The sequence below is a fragment of the Pantherophis guttatus genome, chromosome 4, assembly GCF_059756535.1.
Source record: "Pantherophis guttatus breed Tessera chromosome 4, ASM5975653v1, whole genome shotgun sequence".
NCBI lineage: Eukaryota > Metazoa > Chordata > Lepidosauria > Squamata > Colubridae > Pantherophis > Pantherophis guttatus.
In genome coordinates, this window is record NC_142066.1 from 19,691,489 (window position 1) to 19,714,649 (window position 23,161).

Consider the following 23,161-nt stretch of genomic DNA (forward strand, 5'->3'; position numbering starts at 1 on the left):
TATTCATTCTTGACGTTCTTACATTTCTGGAGCTTTGTTTATTTAATAGAAATTATATTGGAATATGCAAATGGTAGTCAACTCTGTCCATGCCTGGAGAAAATAATATTTAAATAAGATCCTTAAAATAGGCATAAGTGATTTGGAAGTATATACTCTAATTTCTACTTTTTTCTTAGCTCATGTATGGTTCAACTGCAGAGATAGATGACAACATACAAGCTGCTTTCTTCCGTCAATTATTTCCAAATGAAGACCTTCAAATTATGGGGCTGATCCAATTGTTGCTTCACTTCCAGTGGAAATGGATTGGGCTCATTGTCCAGAACCCTAAAAAGGGGAAGAGCTTCATACAGAAAAAGCTTGATATATTTTCTAAGAAAGGCATCTGTTTTGATTTCATGGAAGAAATGCCAATGGAATCTGTTATCAATGATATTGAAATTCAACTTAATTCTTATGTTTTGCTCTATAAGGCTATTATGAGAAGTACTGCCAATGTTGTAATCACTTATGGTGAAAGTGACAACATGGTTTTTCTTAGAATTGTGCCATTTGGTTCAGAATATGAAGAAATGCCAATGAAGAGAAAAGATAAAGTTTGGGTCATGCCAGCACAGATGGAATTCACATCAGTCCCCTTTCAAAGATACAGGGGACTGGATTTCATCCATGGTGCCCTATCGTTGGCAGTTTCTTCAAAGGAAATATTAGGGTTTAAGAAATTTACTCAGTTGAGAAAGCCTTCTTCAGAAGAAGAGGACAGTTTGACAAGAGTGTTTTGGGAAGATGCATTTGAATGTTCTTTCCCAACTGCTGGGCTAGGTGAGGACAGTGACAATCAGTGCACTGGTGAGGAGTCACTGGAGACCCTTCCTGAATCTGTGATTGAATCTAGTATTACTGGGCATAGTTATAGCATTTACAATGCTGTCTATGCAGTGGCCCATGCTCTGCAAGCCATGCTTTCATCTAAGAGCAGAAAAAGACGAAATGCTTGGGAACTCAGTCAACAGTCGTGGCAGGTAAAAACGACATGAATGAAAATACCCCTTTATGTAAGGACCAGTCATATAAATGTTCAGCTAGTATTTTGCAGTTTTATAGCTAGAAATAGTATTCTGAAGCTGAATTAACTCGTAAGTGATATTTCAGAACTTCAAATAATAATTCTGTATAACACTAAACATGAGGTGCAACAATGTACAATGAGAAGGAAGCAATGTTAAATGTTAATTGAAGAGAAGTTTTGGAAGGAGTATGGGATAAATCAGTTTCCAAATGAATGGAACTATTTAATAGGATAATAGGAATGTGTCCTTGTATCCCACAGTGGTTTGTGATAGTTCTATCAAAATATTCTACTAGGAACCTCTGAATTTTATGATGCAAAAGCTTCTTTTAAGTAATCCCATTGTTCTCTTTATCAAAAGCAGTGGAAATAACTTGAGATCTATTATGTAATTGTTTATGAATCATTTTTGCCCTCCTTTTTGAAATATAAATTCTCTGCAGAAGTTCCCTCAACTAGTTTCTGGATGGAATTTTTTCATTGTACTAATTTGACAATGAATACTGCAATTATCTTTGATCATTTGCTTGGGTTCTGAGTTTTGATTTCACAGTGAGGAGAGGATTATGAGAGGAAGGAAGGAAGGAAGGAAGGAAGGAAGGAAGGAAGGAAGGAAGGAAGGAAGGAAGGAAGGAAGGAAGGGACCGCATTGACCTGAAGTCAGTCTTGATTATTTGTTTGGGGTCCTGCATTTTGATTCCACAATGAAGAGAAGAGTATGAGATACATAAGAAAAAAAGAAAGGATGGCATTGAAGAGTGATCAATATATAAACCACAGAATTTTTTTGTTGGCTCTTCATAGATCAAATGCTCACAATATTTTAGTAAACCAGATTTTGTGAGCAACAGCAAGTAACCAGGGTGCCATTAAGGGTAAACATTATTGTTCCAACTGACATAGATGATAATATTGCTTCCAACTTGCATGGGAATACTAAAGGAATTCTAAATACCTAAATGCTTTTTAGAAAGGATGCAAAAGTAATTAGAAGGACTGTTAAGAGAAAGTAAATGCCAATTTAGTCCTGGGAAAGAAGAGAGAGTGAGAGACAGACTAATCCTGCCTTAGAAGCAAATTCCTGCAGATATTCAAGTTTCTGTTATCATTCCCCATAACAATAAATATTCCTCATATTATATTTGCTGATTGGTCTGCCTTAAAAGGAAAACACCTAATTTATGAAAGATCCTTCATTCATCCTTGTTCATTGCTTCCAATTGTTATAAATTTCTTTTAATGATTTCCATTTAGTTCCAATGGTATCTGAAAGCTGTTTCATTTAACAACAGTGCTGGAGAAATGGTTCACTTTGACGAAAGAGGAGAGCTACCAACTGGATTTGATGTTATCAACTGGGTCACTTTTCCCAACCAATCATTTCATCGTATTAAAATTGGAAACATAGCTCCAGTGACTCTCCATGAAAATCTTCTTACTATTTTTGCAGAGGAGATCATCTGGCCCCCCATGTTTAATCAGGTAGTTTTGACAGCAATTTCAAACCATGGTGAATAATTTACTTTATTTTTACCTACTGCTTCAATGTTCAGAAAGTTCTTTCAGGAATTACAGGAATACAATGACTCTTTTCTCAAAGTGACTCGTGAACATGACGATCCTAAAATAAAAAACCAATGCAAAAGGTTACATGAGGCTGGCTCCAGGGGATTATAAGTGCTTCTCTCAGTGAGGGTGCCTTTCCTGCCGCCTTGAAAGAGGCGGTAGTGAGGCCCCTCCTCAAGAAGCCTTCCCTGGACCCAGCTGAATTAGCCAACCATCGTCTAGTCTCCAACCTTCGTTTTGTGGCGAAGGTTGTTGAGAGTGTGGTGGCACGACAGCTTCCCCGGCACCTGGATGAAGCTATCTATCTGGACCCGTACCAGTCGGGCTTCAGGCAGGGGTACAGCACAGAAACGGCATTGGTCGCGTTGGTGGATGATCTCTGGAGGGCTCGGGACAGGGTTTGCTCCTCTGTCCTAATCCTATTAGACCTCTCAACAGCTTTTGATACCATCGACTATGGTATCATGCTGCAGCGGTTGAGGGGGTTTGGAATAGGGGGAACCGTTCTGCGGTGGTTCTCCTCCTTCCTCTCTGACCACTCGCAGTTTGTGTTGGCAGGGGGACAGAGGTCGACCTCGAGGCATCTCGCATGGGGAGTGCCGCAAGGCTCGGTCCTCTCGCCCCTCCTGTTCAACATTTATGTGAAGCCGCTGGGTGAGATCATCCGTGGTTTGAGGGTGAAGTGTCATCTGTACGCTGATGATACTCAGGTGTACATCTCCACCCAAGACCACCCCAACGATGCCCTTGATGTGATGTCCCACTGCCTGGAGGCCGTGCGGGTCTGGATGGGGAGGAACAGTCTCAGACTCAACCCCTCCAAGACCGAGTGGCTGTGGCTTCCGGCGCCCTGATATAGTCAGCAGGTGCCATCGCTGACTATTGGGGGTGAATCTTTGCCCCCCACAGAGAGGGCTCACAATCTGGGTGTCCTCCTGGATGCACGGCTGTCTTTAGAAGAGCATATGACGGCTGTGGCCAGGGGGGCCTTTTATCAGGTTCGCCTGATTCCCCAGTTGCAGCCCTTTCTGGACCAGGATGCCCTGTGCACAGTCACTCATGCCCTTGTTACCTCCCGGCTGGACTATTGTAATGCTCTCTACATGGGGCTCCCCTTGAAGAGCACTCGGAGGCTCCAACTGGTCCAGAATGCGGCCACGCGGGTGGTTATGGGTGCAACTCGTTGCGCCCACGCGACACCCCTCCTGCGCGAGCTGCACTGGCTTCCAGTGGTCTTCCGGGTGCGATTCAAGGTGTTGGTTACCACCTTTAAAGCGCTCCATGGCATAGGACCCGGGTACCTTCGAGATCGACTTCTGCCACCAATAGCCTCCCACCGACCAGTCCGCTCCCACAGAGAGGGTCTCCTCAGGGTGCCATTGGCCAAGTTATGTCGGCTGGTGACACCCAGGGGGAGGGCCTTCTCTGTGGGAGCCCCAGCCCTGTGGAATGAACTGCCCCCGGAAATACGTCAGATCTCCGACCTCCGTGTTTCCCTGCACACTGAAGACCCTGTTGTTCCGCCAGGCCGGGCTATCAACATAATAATTTTAAATTGGGGTATTTTAAATTTCTGGAATTTTAATTGGAGCCTAATCATTTAATGATTTTAAATTTTAATCGTTGTTTTGTTTTGTGTTTTTAAATAGGCTGTACACCGCCCTGAGTCCTTCGGGAGAAGGGCGGTATAGAAATAATAGAAAGTAAAGTAAGTAAAAGTAAAACATTTGCACTGATTAGAAGAGAGATTTTTTATCATGGGGGATTTACAAAATATAAGGAAAAACTCTGTCCCAGAGTTTACATGATTTCTGGGAATGTTGGAGTTTTAGAAGCAGGACCTCAAATAGCAACACTATGTAAAGTGGCAAGTTTTAGTAATACTCAGCTTTCTAAAAATTGCAACATGCGACATTCCCTGTGTAACAGATACAAGTATTATAACAGTTTTCCTATCCAGACACCAAACACCCCTATTATGAAGTCAGCTTCATTTAATTAGCATCATGCAGTAAATGCAGTTAGGAGTGATGCAGTGGCCTAGAGGTGGAGCTCTCGCCTCACAATCAGAAGGCTGTGGGTTCAATTCTAGATAGAGGCAGATATTTCTCTCTGCTGAACAACTCTCCACATTGGCATCAGGAAGGGCATCCGGCCAGTAAACACTCCATTCAGTTGCCCAGACTCCACCCCGCAAGGGATGATGGGGTTGTTAAACGAAGATGATGATGCAGTAAATGCAGTTACAGAGGCTCTCCATTTCCCCACCATCTCCCTAATACTCCACCAATGCTAAAATTTGTGTTCACTGAATCTCCATATGAGAAAAAGAGACGCTAAAGCCATTGAGGAAGTTATGATTTATCCCCAGAGTTAGAATTACTGAACATGTTTGCATCATTTAAAAAAAATGCAGAACATAGATGAAATGCCTGTATTTCTCTAGAAAGGTAGCAGTAAAGCATAAATTAACCAAAGTTGTGTTTCCATCCTGGGGTTTGTTTTTGTTTTGCATTTATGAAACCATTCTAGCTTAATTATGTAGGGGGGGGAAAGCAGAATAATAATAAATTAAAAACCCAATATAAAAACTGACTTGAACTGAATTTGTTAGGGTGAATAAGATAATTGTCATTCTATAACAAGAGAATGCAGCCTTTTTCCTCATCCTCCAGATTTTTCTGAGTCTTAAGAAAAAAGAAAAAATATAAACACTTTCAGGAAAGATTAAAATATATCATTTTTTTAAAAAAACCATTCTTCAATGTTTAATATTATATTAAAAACTATAAGCAGTTTATTACAATGTAAAAAGCATATACTGAAAAGAATATGGTTATCTAAATTCTTATTTATGTATTTATTTATTGTTCATATTTATATACCGCCCTTCTCCCAAAGGACTCAGGGCAGTGAACAGCCAACAGATAAAACACAAGAAATACAAAATTATTACTCTTACTCGGTCATAGCTTCTACAAAAGCTTCTACAAAATATGGGGATCTGTATCAGCCTTTAAATAATATTTCAGTGAAAATATGGAAGACCACATCAAATTGGTCAGACAAGTGCTGAGAAAGCTCGTAACGGCCAAACTTTATGCAAAATTGTCCAAATGCGAGTTCCATAAGAAGGCCTGGACTACCTGGAATACAGGGTGTTGAATAAGGGGATCGAGATGGACCCAGGGAAAGGTTTTTGTTTTTTTTTTAATTTGATTTATATGCCGCCCTTCTCCAGAGACTCGGGGTGGCTTACAATGCGTTAAGCAATAGCCTTCATATTTTTGTATATTTATACAAAGTCAGCTTATTGCCCCCTGCGTCCTCAATTTACCTACCTTAGAAAGGATAGAAGGCTGAGTCAACCTTGAGCCTGGCAAGATTCGAACTTACAGTAATTGCAGACAGCTGGTGTTAATCACAATGCTTTTAGTCTGCTGAGCCACCAGGCCCAGTATTGCACTGAGATATTTTTGCAGAGAATATTATCTGGCCCACCATATTCAACAATATTCTGCACTAATTTACATTATTATTTTTTGTGTTGATCAAATTTATTTATTAATTAAAATTACATGCCACTCATCTCATCGTCAGACTACTCTGGGTGACTGACATCATAAAAGCAAATATACAAAAGAGTAAAAATTAAAAATTAACTAAAATTAGATCATCAGTATACAAAGGGGCAGAGGCAGCATCTTCTCCCTAGTCTACTAACCACCTCCAACATTGCACACTCCCCGTGGGGCTCCAGGTCAATTAGCAGAGTGAGGTTTTGATACTATTGACAGGACTAAAAGAGTGCAAGTGGATTTTCTCTCAAGGAGAACAATGTTCCAGAGGGTGGGAGTCATGGCAGAAAAGGCTCTTTGGATCCTGAATTGATGCCATGTTATTCAAATAGTAATTCATTATTTACACATATTTCTACAAGTGTTCTGTCTTTGAACATACAATATTCTCTGAGTGGTTCATTTATGTTAAAACTGAAGAAATAAATGATTCTGAAATGGTGGCTCACGATGGTTGAATTTTCATAGCATATTTGAATATAGAATGGTTTGCAACTAAATCTGCCTCAAAGGTTAAGACATTTCCAGAAGGGGAGACTAGATACATCTTTCAGGGTTCTGCTTTAACTTGGTCAGTAGATGCAGATTTGATACTAAAAGAAATTACCATGGGCCTCAGAGAAAACTACATTCCAAACACATTAGAAATATTTCATTAAGATGTGATGATTGGATGACTAACCCAGATACCATATCACTTTTTAGAAAAAAAATATATAAACAAAAGTAGCGTAAGAGAAGTAAAATAAAAAAGTAAACGTAAGAAGATACTGCTTGATAGCCAAAGGGTAAAATATCTACTATTTATAAACATGCCACGAATCATGTTATTGTAAAATATCTGTCTGAAAATTGTTTGGAGTTTTAAATTGGAAAAAACTAGTTAACATAATATAAATCACCAAGTAAAGCTACAAATGCAATGCATGGAACCAATACTGGAAATCTAATTTTCCATCAAATTTAAAGATAGACTTTTCATTGTGATATACATTCTTTTATAATGTTATAGTGCAAGAATGATTTCCAGTTAGAATGAACTTCAAATTTTTAAATACAAGGTTCTTCTGGTTATGGAAGTCTTCCACAGTTCTTCCAAAGAAGCAATTAAACATCCTTTCAAGTAGACAATATAGATGATCCTTGGAGCCATTAAGACATAATTTCATTTTAGAAACGAATCCTTTCTGAGGATTCTCTTCATCATTTCACCAATTGTGGCAAAGGACATTTATTTATTTATTATTATTACCTTAATTTTGTCGAGTACATATTAGATAACATATATAAGTATAATCATGAATTGAATACATAAAATGAATACAATTAAAGGGAACATTAGGACAGGGAAGGTAGGCACGCTGGTGCTCTTATGCACGTTGCTTACAGACCTCATAGGAATGGGGTGAGGTCAACAGTAGACAGTTTTAGGTTAAGGTTTTGGGGGTTTTGGGATGAGACCACAGAGCCTGGTAGTGCATTCCAGGCATTAACAACTCTGTTACTGAAGTCATATTTTCTGTAATCGAGTCTGGAGCAGTTCACTTTAAGTTTGTATCTATTGTGTGCTCGTGTATTGTTGTGGTTGAAGCTGAAGTAGTCATTGAAAGGTAGGACATTGTAGCAGTTGATTTTATAAGCTATGCTTAGGTCATACCGAAGGCGGCTTAGTTCTAAATTTTCTAAACCCAGAATTTCAAGTCTGGTGTCATAGGGTATTTTGTTACAAGTAGAGGAGTGGAGAACTCCTCTTGTGAAATATTTCTGGATGCACTCAATTGTATTAATGTCCAATATGCAGCACAGGTTCCAGACAGATGAGCTGTATTCGGGAATTGGTCTAGCAAATGTTTTGTATGCTCTGGTTAGTAGTGTAATATTACCGGAGGAGAAGCTTTGCAAGATTAGGTTTACAACCCTTAATGCCTTTTTGGTGATGTTGTTACAGTGGGCTTTGGCACTTAGATCATTTGATATGAGAACTCCAAGGTCCTTGAAAGAGTGAGGGTCATCTACAAGGTCATGTCCACTTAGCTTGTATTTAGTGTTCTATTTCTTTTTGCCATTGTGTAAGACAGAGCATTTGCTGATTGAGATTTGGAGTTGCCAATTTTTTGACCATTCTGACACAAAGTCAGGGTCTTTTTGAAGGGTAGCAGCATTGTTGGTAGTGTTAAATAGTTTAACATTAATGGCGAAGAGAATGCAGTTACTTATAATATGATCACAAAGGTCACTAATGTATAGTATGAAGAGTCTTGGTCCTAGAACTCTGCTATTAACAGGTCTTAGCAGGATATGATAGGGCGCTCCCTATTTTGACCATTTGACAGAAACACAGTTATCTAATTATGGAGGGGTCCGGAGATGCCGTAGGATTTTAGTATTAGAAGTAGTTTGTCATGTACCACTGAATCAAAGGCTTTACAAAAGCCTATGTAAATTGCATCTATAGCTTTGCCCTGATCAAGATTTGTAGTCCATATGTTTTTGCAGTATAGAAGTTGTAGATTACAGGATATTTTTTTCTGAAACCAAATTGTTTATTAGAGAGTAGGTTGTTTTTTTCTAGGTGGAGGGTAATGGATTGATTGATGACTGATTCCATGACTTTGCAAATATTGATTATTTGAATAATCAAGCAAGATGCAATCAACATCTTGCTTGATTATACAAATACCAAAAGAGTCTTAAAAAATAACCAATATGGCTGCATTTTCTAAATTATACCACTTTCTGTCACATGGTTACTTAAGGATATATGCTTCGTACAACATGGCCAACCCAGCATCCAGCCTGTGTACTTATTTAATTGGTTAACATTTGCTCAACATCATATTTTTGCAATAGAGTTGCATTTCTCATATCTTAAGTGTTGTTTGTAAAATGACTAAGGCTGCTTGCTTCTCCCAATGTGTGTTTCTGGCGTGTTGGACAATATTTTGTTAATACAGTGATACCTTTGTAGTTGTTGTTAATTGGTTCCAGGAGGTGCAATGAGTAAAACAGGTACTGGGAGGGTACCGGGAGGTACCCAAAATGATGAGTAAACAACATTTTTTTTCTCGTAAGGAATAAGATTGTGAGTCACAAGGTAGCCAACATCAACAAGTTTCAGCTTGTGCATTGAGAAACAAACAAATGATGAATTCAGTGAGTTTCAAAGCAGCTGAATTCCAAGGTACCATTGTATATGCCTTAAATACTAGTCAAATCCAATTCTTCAGATGCAAAGATTCCTGAAAGGTTAAGTAATAATTTCTCAATTTTCCTTTTTAATGTCCAATAGGTACAGCCCTTTTCTTTGTGCAATCCTCCATGCTCATCAGGTTGGAGCAAAATAAAAATAGAAGGAAAGCCCTTTTGCTGCTATGATTGCCTTAAATGTCCAGAAGGAAAAATTTCAAACAAGACAGGTAAGAGATCTAAAGCAGAGATTCCATTGCTATGTATTTTGTGCAATGCCTTATATTAGTCTTTAATTATAAACAGTAGTTTACCATCTCTGTACAAATTTGTCCATGATTCATTTGTCCTAATTCATTTGTCCATAATTCTGGAAAGATGTTGATTACTTAGACATCTATTCGAATATCATGTCATCTTTTTTTTACTTGGGAAAGATAAACGAGACCATAAAAATAAATATTTTCATCTATGGTTTCTATGAAAGTAAAGAGATTTCAAGATTGAGGGGAATGAACGTACTATAATTTTGGGAATTGCAGTTCAGAAAGATTTAAAATAAATGGTAAAGGAGAGATCTCAGTTAGTTAAGCAATTTTTGACAGTGTATTTTGGGAAACAAACAATAATTTAAATTTAGGTTATGTTTTTATGTATTCATCACATTTCTATACCATCATCTGAATTAAGTGAATCTGCACAGCTTACACAGGAGAGATACTCTCTCCACTCCTGTTCAACATTTATATGAAGCTACTGAATAAGATCATCCATCACCATGGACTGAGGTATCATCAATATGCTGATGATACTCAGCTGTATGACTCAGCCCGTGGTGAGTTAATTGATGCTGTGTCCTCCCTCTGAGAGTGCCTGGAGGCCGTTAGGGGCTGGATGGGAAGCAATGGGTTGAAACAAAACCTTTGCAAGACTGAGTGGCTCTGGGTTTGGGGTTCTTTGGCCTAGGGAGAATTGCCACCTTTGGTCTTGGATGGGTGGCACTAATCTAAACAGACCCTGTGCATAATCTGAGAGTTCTCTTGGACTTGCAATTCTTGCTTGAAGAGCAGGTGGCAGTTGTGGCCAGGAGGGCCTTTGCGCAACTGCGGGTTGTGCACCAGTTATGCCCTTTCCTGGACCAACAATCTGTACTCACTGTCACTCATGCCCTAGTCACTTACTATCTTGACTATTGCAATGTGCTCTAAATGGGGCTGCCCTTGAAGAGTACCTGGAAGCTCCAGTTGGTGCTAAATGCGGTGGCCCACATGTTTTTGTGTCGACCTCAGTGTGCACATATATTACCTCTCCTGCGGGAGCTGCATTGGTTGCCAATTTGCTTCCGGGTAAAATTCAAGGTGTTGGTTGTCACCTTTAAAGCCCTTGATGGCTTGGGACCAGGTTATTTTAGGGACCGTCTCTTACCGGTCACATCTACCCAACCCATCAGAGTAGGGAGGCAAGGAATGTTGTGGGTCCCATCCCCTAGGGAGATACATCTCGTGGAACCCAGAAGAAGGGCCTTCTCCATGGTGGCTCCCTCTCACTCTGGAACATCATTCCCCCAGAGATTAGAATGGCCCCCACTCTAACACTCTTATGGAAGGCACTGAAGATCTCATTCTGCCAGCAGGTCTGGGGAACCCAGAGCAGTATGGAACCCGTTAAATGTTTATTGTGATATATTGTCACTGGGGTGGGTGGTGGGGGTTATTTTATTATATTATTTTTAATGTATATTAATGTATACATTAATATATACATAAATATATGTACATAATTACATAAATATATGTAAATAATTAATATATACATAAATAAATATCTTAGTATAACAGAATAACAGAGATTGAAGGGACCTTGGAGGTCTTCCAGTCCAACTCCCTGCTCAAGCAGGAAACCCTATACCTTTTCAGACAAGTGGTTATCTAATATCTTCTTAAAAACCTCCAATGTTGAAGCTCCTACTGGATTAATTGTTATCCCTGTCAAAAAATTTCTCTTTAGTTCTAGGTTGCTTCTCTCCTGTGTTAGTTTGCATCCATTGCTTCTTGTCCTGCCTTCAGGTGTTGCAGCATTAAAAGTTAAAATGTTAAGATGAAAAGAATGCCCTCATGACACCCAGGGTTGCATATCAGTTTTCAACTTCCATGATGATGAAGACCAAGGATCAGCCTCATATGTGAGATTAAGGTGTTCCACAGAGAAGGGGCAACAGCACAAAAGTATGTCTTTCTGCAACCTGCCAGCCAAAATTCCAGCAATAATCCATATGGGAGATGACCAAAATATGAATGATAGAGAGTAGAGCTGAAAAGGCTACAACTAGTACATAAGAGCCATGATGGTGCAGTGGTTAGAATGCAGTATTGCAGGCTAATTCTGCTGACTGCCAACTGCCAGTAGTTCGGCAGTTCAATTCTCACTGGCTCATGGTTGACTCAGCCTCCATCCTTCTGAGGTCGGTAAAATGATTGTTGGGGAAATATGCTGACTCTGAAAATAGCTTTTCTTGATAAGAAAAGAATACAGAGAAACCACCAATTCATATAGCACCCCATAGCTGGTCTTGCAGGCTGGAGCTCTTTCTCGATTTGGAACTGGTCAAAGAAGAAGGAGGTGAACCAGACCAGAACTGTTCTTTCCTCTGGGATGGTTCCCAAAACCATCTCAAAAGGATACCATGATCAAGAAGAGCCACAATGATAGAAATAGCAGGCCTCTTCGGAGCCCCGTGAAAATCCCGTCCGTCAAGCCCCTGCCAGTAGGTCTGTGGACCTCCCCTGTCCTGTAGGGACAGGGGGATAAAGAGGGATCTCCTTGGATGGCCAAGAGGAAAGAACAGGTTCCTCGAGGCCAGAGGATAACCCTCTACACCGGTGGTGGTTGGAGAGGCAGCCATGGTGGCTGCCCCAAGCCACGGCAGCCAGGACAAGCGAAGTGCAGGAGGAGATGCAGGATCAAGCTGTTTGAATGCCAGGTGAGTAGGACTAGCCCAAATATTTGGGACTAACAATGCCCTTGCCCTAACAGTGGCTAAGAATTATTTGGGCAAAAAAATTAAAATAATTAACAAGGAGAAGAGAAGACCCTTTAAAGGATGATAATACCTACTATCTTCTTTTGGAATTAAATGTTTTTCTAGATGGATTTTTGGTTATTAAGGAATGGATTAGCTGTAAAGAGAAAGAAGGAGAAGAGGAAACGGAATGTCTTTTTTAAAAAGCTGTGAGAATAATAAGCGGAGGGAGTTTTAGATGGACGCTTGTTAACAGAAGTGAAAGTGGAAACTGCAAATTGTGTATTCCTTGCCATTTGAAGAAGAAATTTTGTCTCTTATTTCTCGAACTGGAGTATATTGAGGAAAAACTAAGGAGGTTTGATTTTGGATGTATTCAATTTGTTTTTGAACTACTTATGGACAGTTGGGAAGAAGAAGCTATTTGGAAAAATTAAAACTGCTGATTAATGGTGTTGTAATGAAGAAGAAAGGCATACCCCTAGAAGAGGACATGATGATACCATATATGGAATACAAAAGAACTAAATCTATTAGTCTATAACTTTATGGATATTGGAACTGGAAAAAAGGGAGCAAAAAAAAAAAAGAAGAAGAAGAAGAAGAAGAAAGAGTTTGAACTCCTAAAGGCTTCCTCATACAGATGGTGTGTCTCAATGGAGCATGCAAGTATGCTGTCTCTACATCTATATGGTTAATACTATATTTATACTTAGCCGCCCACACTAGCATTATTCTTAAAATACTAGCTCGTAAATTAGGAGCAAAAACCTCATCGAAATCCTTTTCGGTCTGAGAAAAACCTTGAGCTACAAGGCGAGCTTTATGGGTTACTGTCCCATCTATGCTTTTCTTAATTTTGTAAACCCATCTACAACCTATTAATTTTTCACCAGGTGGAAATTTCACAGTTTCGTAAACACCTAACTTAGTTAAAGAATTACTTTCCTTACTCATTGCCTCCTTCCAAGCATTCTGCTCCTTTTCAGAATAAAGCCTGATATCTTCATAACTTGAAGGTTCTATATTAACCTGGCAAACTACGGTTGCTTTATATCGATCAGGTGGATGCCTTTCCCTAGTAGATCTCCTAGGTAATACGGGACTTACAGCAGATTGTTCATCTGACTCCTCCCCTAAAACTACCTCCTCTAAACCTATTTCCTGTTCTTCATCCTTGATAGAGGATTTTACATCATCTAAATCCTCAGGAATATCATCAGGAATATGAAGCTCTATACTAACAGTATTATTATCATGTCTATAATCTGCACGCTCTAGTTTATCCCATCCTTCGTGCTCTAGAAATGTAGCACTTGCACTACAGTAAACATTAGTAGTTCCCTGTGCCCAAAATCTAAAAGACCTATGATTTGATTCATAGCCAACGAAAAACATTTTTCTGGCTCTCTGTTGATCCTTTCTCCTTAAATTAGATGGAATATGTTCCCAAGCTGGGGCTCCAAATGTGTGTAAGTAACTAAGATTTGGTTTCCTCCCATGCCATAAGGTGAATGGTATTTCACCCGTAGAGGAATGAACCACGTTGTTTAACACATGGTTAGCACACATAACAGCCTCACCCCATAAATTTTCAGGCAAACCAGAATCTGCCAACATAGTTCTAGTCATGGCTTGTAATGTTTGACCTCTTCTTTCGATATACGAATTGTGTTCTGGTCTGTACGGAGCAGACCATTTATGCTGGATCCCTGCATCCTGCAAAAATTTTTCCAATCTTTGGTTGGTAAATTCTGTACCATTATCAGTCACTAAGCATTTAACCTTAAATTTCTGTTTCCTTTCCACAAAACGCAGCCAGTTGTTAATATGCTGGAATGTTTCACTTTTTGTTTTGATAAGATAACAGAATCTGTATCTTGAATAATGGTCTACTATGCTTAGAATATAGCAGGCACCTCCTATGTTAGGTTTTTTGGGTCCAATTAGGTCTACAAACACTACCTCTAATGGATTTTTTGTTTTAAAACCATTAACACGGTTTGCTGGTGTTACCCTACTTTTTTGCTGACTACAGGCATTGCAATTCAGATATTTACTACATGCTTGTAGTTTTATCCCTTCAGATAACTGAACTGTTTTCTTTAACGTCCTGAAATTTAAATGCCCAAGTCTCCGGTGTAACAGATGAATACATTCATCATGTGGTTTAACATTCTTATAAACAGACTTAGACTTAGACACCAATACTGGGTTATCCCTTAAAATAAATAAATCATTTTCTAAACTTGCAGTAACAACCTTGCCATCTTTTTCAATAATACACTTATCATTTTTAAATGTTACTGTAAACCCAAATTGCAATAATGATTTAACAGATAATTGAATTTTAACCCAGGAATATATAACATAGGCAATGGTTCATTACTAAATGACCAACGAGCAACACCCTCTCCAGCTACCTTAACCTTCCAGCCATTTGCTAGTTTAACATGTTGGTTACTCTTCTCCATTTTAACAAAAAAAATTCTATTTTTAGAAATAGATTGAGAAACACCACTGTCAACAACCCACCAATCCTGATTAACATCAGTAGTTGAACTGGATATAGCTAAATTACAACCCTTCTTGGGTCTAGTATTGTCTCTAACAGACATTTTCTTATTCTTACAATACTTAACTATATGCCCTTAAGCCCCACATGCAAAACAACGTTTTACAAAATAGGCAGTTGAATACATTTTTTCTTCTTTTGGTTGTTGCAGTCTCAACTGATCCCTTTCTTGTCTTCTTTTGGATTCTTCCAATAACCTACCTGGCATTGGTTATGCCAGCCAATGTCAGTTCATCTCTGGACAAAACCTCTAACGAAGAAACATAGTCGTCATAACTATCATTCAAAGAAGAAAGAATTATATAAACTTGTTGTAGTTCTGAGAAAACAAGTTCCTTTTCATGCAGCTCCTGGAAAATTCTGGTCATGGATTCCAAATGAGCCATCATACCTCCATCTTTAAGACGATGTTGCTTAAATAATCTCCTTGTGAGATAAATATGAGCACCCACAGAGTCACGAACATATAGTCTCTTCAACTTGGTCCAACACCTAGCAGCAGACTCTTCACCATGAATATGGACAAGCTGCGGGTCACCCAGTGTTAGTCCAATAATGCAAACTTGGCTAATATCTTCACATCTTCCTCATCAGCAGGATCCCATGCTGTAGCATCCGGTGGATTATTAACTATGTCCCACAGTCCTTCTCTACGCAAAAGTAGATTACATTTTGCAGACCAGGATACATAGTTTGTTTCATCCAGCCGGGTTATCATGGAAAAATTTGCTGCTTGTTCTAGTGCCATCTTCACTTGCATTGTATATCACAAACACAGTTTGTACTATTCACATCAACTCTCAGTTTAGCTTTTAACAATCCCTGTTAGTTCTTGTTGGCTCTGGGCCCATAACCAATGTTAAGGATATTGTTGTTGTGTTACCAACCAGCAGAGTGTAGAGCACAGAGAAACATTGCTGAAAGCAATGAATAAGAGATGTGCAAACTGGTTTATCAAAAGCTTACTTTATAGTGAAAAAACAATCTCATAGTCCTTAAATCAATCCAATTCTTTGCCAGTTAAATCAGTCCAGTGATACAGATATCTTCTTACCATACAAACAGTAGTTGGTTAGAATAACAAACTCACTCTGGTTCACAAACCACGATGGTAGCAGATCCATCCAACGATGATAGCACAATGGTAGAAACTCCTCAGACAATGGTAGCATATCATCAACTGAATACTTTACAGTACCTTCCTTAAATACGTTCACAACTCATTACAGCATGACTCAGCATTACAATGAATCAGCAGTAAAACTTTAAAGTCACACAATACATATTCATGTCACAGAACACATATATTGCCTGGACAACTTGTTAGGCTCAAACCATATCCTAACAGACAGAATGAGAAAAACACCATAGTTTGATTAAAATGGATGTAAATGGTTTTTATGTGATTGATTCCTAACCAATGTAAGGAGGAGAGTTTCTCTTTCCTCTCTCTCTTTCCTTTTTACCTTTTTCTTTTTTGCTCTGTATTATTATTATTTTATTTTTATTATATTATTTTTCTATATCATTCCTTTCTTTTTGCTTTTCCTTTTTTCCTTTTTCTTTCTTTCAAATCTTTCCCTTTGATATTTTTTTGTCATACTTCTATTTCATTTTTCCTCTCCTTTCTCTTTTTTAAGTTTATCCTTTATTATTATTGAAAGAAGTATTTTTTTTTTAAAAAAAGGGGGGAAGTGGGAATATAGAAAAAACTACAAGAAATATGAAGATTATGAATGAATTTCTGAGTATTAATAAGAATTGCTGATAGATTTAATAATTACAGAAAACTATTGTTTTTTTTATAGAAAGTAAGGAAATGTGGATATCGGAATATTGCTAAGAACTATTTATAGATGATGATTTCTAAAGCAAGGAATATTATTATAGAAAAATGTGGATACTTTGAGAGAAATTTCTTAATTTTTTTTTTATTAATAAGCATGGTTTAAAATGCTGTAAGCTATAAGAAATATGAAGATTATGAATGAATCTTTGATTACCAATATGAATTACTGATAGATTTAACAATTACAGAAAACTTTCTCTTTAAAATGGTTAAAAATATTGTTCTTTATGGAAAATAAGAAAATGTGAATGAAGCTTTGAATATTATTAAGAATTACTTATACACGCTCATTTTCAAAGCGAGAAACGTTATTAATAGAAAAAATGTGAATACTTTGAAAGAATTCTCTAAAAAATATTAATAAGTGTTTTAATGGTTATAGAAAATGGATTTCAAAGTTGTTTAAAATGTTGTTTTTCTATAGCAAACAAGAGAATGGGAATGAATTCTTGAATAACAATAAGATTTGTTTATCGATTCTATAACTATGGTGAATTGGCCTATAAATGGTTTAAAATGTTGTTTTATAGAGAAAAGTGAGAAACAAATAGGAAATGGGAGAATTAATAATTCGGGAGAAAGTAAGAGAAAAGATATATTTCAAAAGGTATTACTATTTTAAATTGCTAAAGAAGTATGATTTTGGGAATTAGATGATTAAAATTAAATTGTGAATTTGTCAAATATAAGGTTAGGAGTGGAGGAAAGCATCCCTGGAGAGCAGCTGACTAGGCTGTGAACCAGCTAAAAATAAACTTAGGAGGAGAGGAGGAGGCAACGCTGGAGAGCAGTTAGAGCCAAACTGCGAACCAGTTAAATATAAGGTAAGGAGTGGAGGTAAGCATCCCTGGAAAACAGCTAATTAAGCTGTGAACCAGCCAAAAATAAACTTAGGAGTGGAGGAGGCAATGCTGAGGACCAGTTAAAGCTAAACTGCGAACCAGTTAAATACAAGGTAAGGAGTGGAGGAAAGCATTCCTGGAAAACAGCTTATTATGCTGTGATCCAGCAAAAAATAAACTTAGGAGGAGAGGAGGAGACATACTGGGGAACAGTTAAAGCTAAACTGTGAACCAGTGAAATATAGGCTAGGAGTGGAGGGAAGCATCCCTGGAAAACAGCTGAAAAGCTATTATCCAGCTAAAAATAAACCAAGGAGGAGTGAAGGAGAAAATGTTGGAAGCAGTTAAAACTAACTGTGATCCAGCCAATAAATAAGATTAGGAGTGGAGGAAAGCATCCCTAGAAACCAGCTAACTAAGCTGCAATAAACCTAGGAGGAATGAAGGAGATACATTTGAAAAATGGATATTGACTTTAAAATGTCTTTCAGAGAGGAATGAAATATTTTATATTGGTTATTAGATGTGTACTAAAAGAAACATTGACTTGATTGGGGTCTTTGAAGTACAGAAATACATGAAATACTGATTGTTAAAATGATAAATGAATACTATAAAGTGCTGTTTGGATTTGAAGTTTAAGAGTTAGGGTGACTACATAATAGAAACTTAAAAGTTAGAATAAGATGTTAGACTGAATGATAAAAATTGGGTTTAGATTTGGGGTTTTTTTGTTGATGTTATTTTTGTTATTTTTTGTTTGTCTTAAGATGTTATTGGATGAAATTGGGAATTTATATCTATGTTATACTGGGCCAAACTCTTGCTCCAAAAAGATGTTGTTTTATGTTTTATGTTTTAAAAATAAATTTAAAAAAAAATTAAAAAAAGAAGAAGAAGAAGAAGAAGAAGAAGAAGAAGAAGAAGAAGAAGAAGAAGAAGAAGAAGAAGAAGAAGAAGAAGAAGAAGAGCCACGATGGATGTACTATCCTTATCCCTATCACATTCTCTCCAGACATCATCCAAAAGAATGACCAATACCATTTTCTTCCCATATCCAGGCCTAAAACCTGACTGCAAGTAGTCCAGATAATTTATTTAATCAAGGATCTTCTGGGGTTGCAGCACAATCACCTTCTCAACCACCACCTTCCCTAAAAAGGGCAGGTGGGAGACTGAACAAAAATTCTGAACTCTTTGTGTCCAGTAATAACTTTTTGAGAAATGATACACACTTACTAATAGTGACTCTAGGTTGTCATTGTTCAGATTCATCCCTCGTCTTTCTCCAGCAATGCTCTAGATGTGCTCTAGATGTCACTTGACTCTTTTCAACCCTCTCAAATCCTCCATAAAGCACAGAGAATGCCTGGTTCAATGGAATGAAAAAAGTTGCATGGGCCTGACCCTATTCAATTCTATCCAAGCCCTCTGCTACCTCTTTATTCCAGTAACAGTGAGGGATTTGGCAGGCCCACTATGAAACAACTCCCCAACTCGCTTTGGAACACCAGGGGGCCAATTAATCACTGGAGCCGGACCAATTGAATATGTCTTGCAAAAGGGGTTAGCCTAGAAAAATCTCAAGGTCACCAGGGCCTCATGTTTCAGTGAGGGAGGGAGGAAGGGAGGAAAGAAAGAAGGAAGTTTTCAAATGCTGACTGTCAGGAAAGGAAATATCTCTGAAATGATGACCAATCCGGTAATGGGTTTTTGTCTATAACATTAAACACTTGACTGCAATAATTTGTTTTCCAGATGCAGATGACTGTTTCCCATGTTCAGAAGATCAGTACCCAAACAAAGCTCACAACCTTTGTATTCCAAAACACATCACATTTTTGTCTCATGAAGAGCCTCTGGGAATTAGCCTGACAGTTATTGCTTCCTTCTTTTCTTTCATCTCAGTTATGGTCCTGGGAATCTTCATTAAGCATCAGGACACCCCCATTGTCAAAGCCAACAACCGGAACCTCACCTACATTCTTCTCATTGCTCTCCTCCTCTCCTTCCTCTGCACTTTGCTCTTCATTGGGCAACCAGATCAAGTAAAATGTCTCATGCGACAAACTTCTTTTGGCATCATCTTCTCTGTAGCTCTTTCTTGTATATTGGGGAAAACAATCATAGTGGTCCTTGCTTTCATGGCCACCAAGCCCGGATCCAAAATGAGGAAATGGGTGGGGAAAAGGCTGGCCAACGCTATAGTTCTTTCATGCTCTTTGACACAATTCTCCATTTGTGCAGTGTGGTTGGCAATTTCCCCCCCATTCCCAGATTCTGACATGCACTCCATGGCTGAAGAAATTGTCCTAGAATGTAAAGAAGGTTCAACCACTATGTTTTATATTGTTCTTGTTTTTTTGGGATTTTTGACTGCTGTCAGCTTTTCAGTTGCCTTCCTAGCTAGGAAGTTACCTGACAGCTTTAATGAAGCCAAATTTATCACCTTCAGCATGTTGGTCTTTTGTAGTGTCTGGATATCCTTTGTTCCCACCTATCTGAGCACCAAGGGAAAATACATGGTAGCTGTGGAGATCTTTTCCATTTTGGCTTCTGCAGCTGGATTACTGAGTTGCATCTTTTCTCCAAAATGTTACATTATTATTCTGAGGCCTGATTTGAACAGAAAGGAACAGTTGACAAAGAAATGAAACTGATTTATTGGGTCCACTATAAGTTCTCTAAATTGTGACAGAATCCTCATTTCCCTCATTAAAGGCCTACTGACCATCTTGAAGAACTGATTGAAAACTATTTCTTTGGTTTTTTTAAACCAAAGATATGCAGTTGTGAAACATAACATTTTGAATTCAATCCTTATAGCATGTTTCCTATATAACCCTGGCAACCTGAGTGGCTTTGGGAGGGTCTGAGAATTTTTAGCCTTAGTTCTGCATTACCTGTACATGACACCCTGTGCTTTGTTACTCAAGCCCTGGTTATCGCTCATCTGGACTACTTCATCTACATGAAGCTACCCTTGTGGTCTCCTCAAAAGCTTTAGCTGGTGCATAGTGCAGAAGCAGCAGTGTAATCTTTGGGGCCTCTAGGGTGATCCATCTCTGTTCCAAAAACTTCATTGGCTACCAATGTGCTTCTGACTACAGTTCAAGGTGTTGGTTATGACCATTAAAGTCCATAATGGCATAGGTCCAGGCTATCTGATGAACTTCCTCATCCTGTTAGGACAAGCTTGTCCTACTCATGGCAGCAGAAAGGGCCTACTTTGGATCCCGTTGTTCAAAGAACTCTGATTCGAATGATCCAGAAGAAGAGCCTTCTCTGCTGCAGCACCTACCCTTTGGAACTTCTTACCTTGTAAGGTAAGATTCACCACACCCTCCTGTCCTTTCACAAAAGTCGTAAAACATGACTCTGCCAATTAGCTTTGGGACCAAATGGGAGAGTTTCACACAGGAGGTAGATTGATGGCAGACTCCACCTTCCCACTGCTGGTCTCTGCTCTCCACCCATCCATCTTTTTGGTTTTCGTATTGATGTATTATTACCCTGTGTTCTTTTGCTATTGTTTATTTTATTGTTTTATTATTTTACTTCTGTTCTATTTACATTCTTTTCATTTTCCTTCTGTTTCATGATTGTAAGCTGCCTATAGTTGGCCCACAGAATATAGATGGCAAAAAATGTAATAAATAAGTAAGTAAATAAGTAAGCAAGTAAGTTTAGGTGGCTTTTTGTGAGAAATAGAGAATTACACCTGCAGTAAGAGATATTGAAGGCTGTCACAGAAAACTACCATGTCCCCCCTAATCCTTTTCTCTAGATTAGCCAAACCCAAGTCCTGCAACCAATTTTATGCTTCTTTATACAACAAACATTTAGCTTTTTAAACAACGAGCCATTTCTTTGGCTGCCACACACTGCTAGCTCATATTTAAGTGATCATCCATTAGGACTCTAAAGTCATTCTCGCAGTTACTGTTTTCAGATTCACACAACCTTTTTTAATAGTTGACAAGGAAAGGGAGGAGGAGGAGGAGGAGGAATTTAATTAAAAATGACTGAAATTTCCATTTCAATTCAGCTGTTTTCTCAGTTAGAAGCCAACTGCAGATACTGGAGAACAAAACTTTTTACTTTAATTTTTTTTAAAATTTCTTGACTTAACTGTGCTGCACACCAGAACAACTAAACACAAAAGCAGTTTTTTCCCAAATGCCATCACTCTGCTAAACAAATAATTCCCTCAACACTGTCAAACTATTTACTAAGTCTGCACTACTATTAATCATGTCATCGTTCCTATTGTATCTTTTCTTTTAACTAAGCTGGGAGCGTATGCACCAAGACAAATTCCTTGTGTGTCCAATCACACTTGGCTAATAAAAATTATATTCTATTCTATTCTTCTATTAAACATTCCATCTTCCATTAAACAGTGTGTCATCTGGGTATAAATATATCATGTGCAATAACAATCAAAATTTACAATGGTATTCATTACATTTATATTGATTCTCTAATCTTACAATAAAAATAATGAGCATAATACATCTATTCATTTCTCCCTCTTTACATATCTTCTAATAAGAATATAATAATAATAATAATAATAATAATAATAATAATAATAATAATAAATATAATAATTTTAATTGTCATATTAGTAAGAATCACCGTATTGTTTGCTTCTCTATCTTAACATGTTTTCAATATTTCACTGATCTCCATTTATATCTAACTTCTATTTTTTGTTTTCCAACCACTCATAAAATAACTCCCAATGTTATAATATTCAGTTTGTTCATTCTCCTTTAAAGCAAGCATTAATCTATTCATTTCTGCACATTTAATATTTCCCTACTCACATTCTCATCAGTAGGGATCTCTCTGCTTTTCCAGTTTTGTGCAAATACAATTCTATCTGCAGTTAATACATGTTTAATTAAATATGCATTCCCTTTACAATAAGTTTCAGATAAAATTCCCAACAATTTTTTTTATTTTTATCCAATATTTTTTTTTGCTTCTACACATGTCCACCACATATGAAAATATCACCCAGATATCTGGTGACATTTCCAACATTTAGCTGACTTGTGTTTAAAGTCAGCTTAATCTTTGCCAACCTTGCCGGTTGAAGATGCCATCTATAAACATCTTATACAGATTTTCTTTATATGCACTTGACATTTTTAGTTTAAAGTTCCTGTCCCATAACTTCTGCCATTTATCTAATTTTATTGTGTAACCAATTTTTTTTGCCCATGCTATCATTGCATGGATGTGAGAGATATAAGAATTATTCCTGTAAAAACATAACCTGAGTTATGCCATTTTAAGTGCCTTATTTTACCTTGTATAACCTGATTATATAACTAGACAAAAAGAACATAATAAGGATTTTCTGAAATGATTACCTTGAAGGAAATATGTATCATGCAATTGTTTTGACGGAAACTGGTGTTCTGGGAAAAGTACTGAAACGAGATTGTTTTGAGGTTTGTCTG

At 37.8% G+C, this 23,161-nt stretch overlaps 1 protein-coding gene across 1 annotated transcript; it reads left to right on the forward strand.

The window, feature by feature from the left end:
* The first annotated feature begins 266 nt into the window (after positions 1–266).
* LOC132711555 (vomeronasal type-2 receptor 26-like) lies at positions 267–20,421 on the forward strand. The gene is made up of 3 exons (XM_087893473.1): positions 267–1,025; positions 9,506–9,632; positions 19,446–20,421. Exons 1-3 carry the CDS (start codon positions 267–269, stop codon positions 20,339–20,341), a joined length of 1,782 nt encoding a protein of 593 aa, XP_087749599.1. The 3' UTR covers positions 20,342–20,421.
* Positions 20,422–23,161: the final 2,740 nt, after the last annotated feature.

Excerpts from the sequence above, each read along its gene's own strand:
- LOC132711555 (XM_087893473.1), top strand. The coding sequence starts at position 267 with ATGGGGCTGATCCAATTGTTGCTTCACTTCCAGTGGAAATGGATTGGG. Across the intron at positions 1,026-9,505 it reads TCAGTCAACAGTCGTGGCAG|GTACAGCCCTTTTCTTTGTG; the intron begins GTAAAAACGACA and ends AATGTCCAATAG. Across the intron at positions 9,633-19,445 it reads AAAAATTTCAAACAAGACAG|ATGCAGATGACTGTTTCCCA; the intron begins GTAAGAGATCTA and ends TTTGTTTTCCAG.